The 2,676-nt window shown below is 66.3% G+C and overlaps 1 protein-coding gene across 1 annotated transcript; it reads left to right on the top strand.

Annotated features, from left to right (window-relative positions):
* Positions 1–966: 966 nt before the first annotated feature.
* Positions 967–2,273, top strand: MNEG_16043 (hypothetical protein; the record flags this gene model as incomplete). The annotated part of the gene is made up of 2 exons (XM_014035486.1): positions 967–1,555; positions 1,867–2,273. The coding sequence occupies 2 exons, from the start codon at positions 967–969 to the stop codon at positions 2,271–2,273; spliced, it is 996 nt and encodes a 331-aa protein (XP_013890940.1).
* Between the last annotated feature and the right edge of the window lie 403 nt (positions 2,274–2,676).

The following is a 2,676-nucleotide window of genomic DNA, read 5'->3' as shown; positions in this document are numbered from 1 at the left end:
CACCAGGCAGGTGGCAGCTTGTCATCAATGGCCGGCAGCGTGGTATGCAGGTGCATGCATTGCTGCGTGCCAGCGCTTTGCCAAGACACGCCCCTGAAGCATGCCAAGATGGGCAGAACGGCCAGTCCCGCTCCAAGCTTACTCTGCTTGTGTACCTGAGCCATTGGGAGCCCCTGGTGCGACATAACCGGCGTGAATTCCATGATGCCGCATTGCCGACAGCCGCACAGCAGGGTTGTTGAGCACGGGGCGCCACTTCGGCAAGACCGAGTGACTGGGCAGCATAACCGCTGCTGCATATCCGACACCTGCACCGCTTCCACCTGAAGCACCTTGGGCGCGGCTGCTGCCCCATCCCCTCAGTTCATCAGTGTCAACAGGGATCCCATGCCATCAGGCTTTGCAGTACAAGTAAAACCCTGTATAACTACACAAAATTCAGGGTGTTGTAGAGAAGGTGCATGATGAGGACCCTGTTGGCTGAGGGGTGCAAGCCCATCCAGCACACAATGGCTGCTTCCCATCGGGCAAGGATCTGCATCCAGCGCTCCCGGAGCAGCCCCGCCCAGAGCAAGAAACATCCGTGACGGCCCTGGAGGTCCAACAATGATACACACGCGATCAGAGACGATGCTTTAATCTTTTTGGTGGTTCTTACAGGATGTACGGGGCTCAGTGTAGATCTCGTCACCTGCCCGTTCTGACCACAGCTGTTGATTTGTAAGCATCGGTGGTTATATGAGCACGTATTTTACATGGCAGCGTGACCTGTAAGCCGCTGCTTGGCAACTGTGCTTATTCGCGCCACACCTACCGTGTCTCTCCACGGCGCACTGCGTTCATTTAGTCTTCAATGTGACGAACATCCATTTATTTCTGCTGTGCTCGTCCACCAGGTACCCTGCGGGGGACCCGTGAAGCGACACTAGCGTCGTGCGCGGGCTTGCGCACGCGCACGACGGGGCAATGGATGGCACGGCGGGGCGCGGCGGCCGCCGCGGGCCCCTTGGTGGCGGCCTGCGTGCGAACTACATCGATCCTGGACAAGCAGCGGCGGGCGACGCGGGCCTGGCGCATCACCTGCCGCAAGCGATAGGCGCCCTGATGCACCTGCACAGCAGCATGGCTGCCCCCGCGGTCACGCAGGCCCCGCACCACACAGCCACAGATTACGTGCACACATGCGCAGCGGCTCAACCGCCGCAGCTGCAGGCTGCCAGCAACACGGCGAGCGCCCCCCGCGGCGCCGCTTCGCCTCGCCTCAGCCCTGCGAATGGCGGCGACGGCGGCGGCGGCCACCGGCCCGCGCGCAGCGGACTGCGCCCGGCGGCGTCCGGGTGCACGTCGCAGCTGGATGGCGTCCCCGATGAGATAATGCAGCAGTATCAGCTGCGATTCCAGCAGGAAATGGAGGGCCAGTTGCGCAGGGAGCAGGAGGCGCAGCGCGGCGGCCGGGGGGACGCGGGCGAGCTGTACGGCAGGGGCCCCGGCGACAGGAACGGGCGCCTGGCGCCCGGCGACGAGGCACGTCACGACGCGTCCCCAGGCTATAACGGTGAGACCACGTGTGGCATGTGGGCGCGTGCCGGCGTTTCTGATACGCGTGCGCGTGGCCTTGCTGGCAGCGGCGGCCCGAGGTCGCTCGGAGGAAGCCTTGCGCCTGCAGCGGCTTCATGCACCATGATCGCTGTGCTGCCGCCTTTCCCAAAACCATAGATGCTGCCGCACGGTACCCCCCCTCTCTCTTTTACACAGGCACGCGCGCACGCGCGCGCACACACACACACGCACACACACACACACACACACACGCACACACACACACACACACACACATTGTACGCACGCGCATGTGCGCCCTTGCAGACCTGCATCAGCTGCCTCATGGCCACCGCCACTGGTTTGAGGAGGACAATAGGGAGCAGCCTCGAGGCGAAGCCCTTGAGGGTCTCATGCCGCCCCCCTCAATGCAGCCGCGTCACCAGCAGCAGCAGCAACGGCAGCAGCAGCAGCAGCAGCGGGAGCAGCAGCAGCAGCAGCAGCCCGGCTCGACCGGCCCCGCGGAATTTTCGTTGCCGCCGCTGACGGTCGCGCCGTTCCGTCCGGGGTCGGGCGGCGCTGCGCATCTGGCGGGCGCCGCGGCGCGCGACCACGTGGCGGCGATGTCCGGCGCAGGCGGCGAGGAGGTGCAGGCTACGGTGGGCGCGATTGTGGAGCAGCACCGACGCGGCGAGATCTCGGATGTGGGTGGCGCGTGGGGGGGCATGGTGTGAACGGCTGTGGCGACAGCGAGAGGGAGCATTGCAGCGGGGTGGGGGCAGCTGCTGCTTTGGAAGCTGGTCGTGGGGGCGCAATGGCCGAGCAGCTGCCCGGGCGGCTGGGTCGGCTGGGTCACGCAAGTGCGCGCCAGCGGGTGGTGGCAACCCTACCCCATGCTGCGGACGTCAGAGCCCCTTGGGAGCGCGACCTGCCAGCCTTTCCCCCCCCCCCCTGCCATCCACAATGGCACCCTCGCCCCGCGCGCATGCGCGTGCCCGCAGGAGGCGATGCATGCTGCGCTGCTGCATGTGTACCGCGCCGCCCTCGACGCGGCGATGCGAGGCAGCGCCGCGGCGCAGGCCGAGCTCGAACGGCTCCGCGCGGCGCCGCCCGGCCCCGCCCCCGAGGGCGCCGCCG

The sequence above is a fragment of the Monoraphidium neglectum genome (genome assembly GCF_000611645.1).
Source record: "Monoraphidium neglectum strain SAG 48.87 unplaced genomic scaffold scaffold05921, whole genome shotgun sequence".
NCBI lineage: Eukaryota > Viridiplantae > Chlorophyta > Chlorophyceae > Sphaeropleales > Selenastraceae > Monoraphidium > Monoraphidium neglectum.
This window is presented reverse-complemented; position numbering and strand designations above follow the sequence as displayed.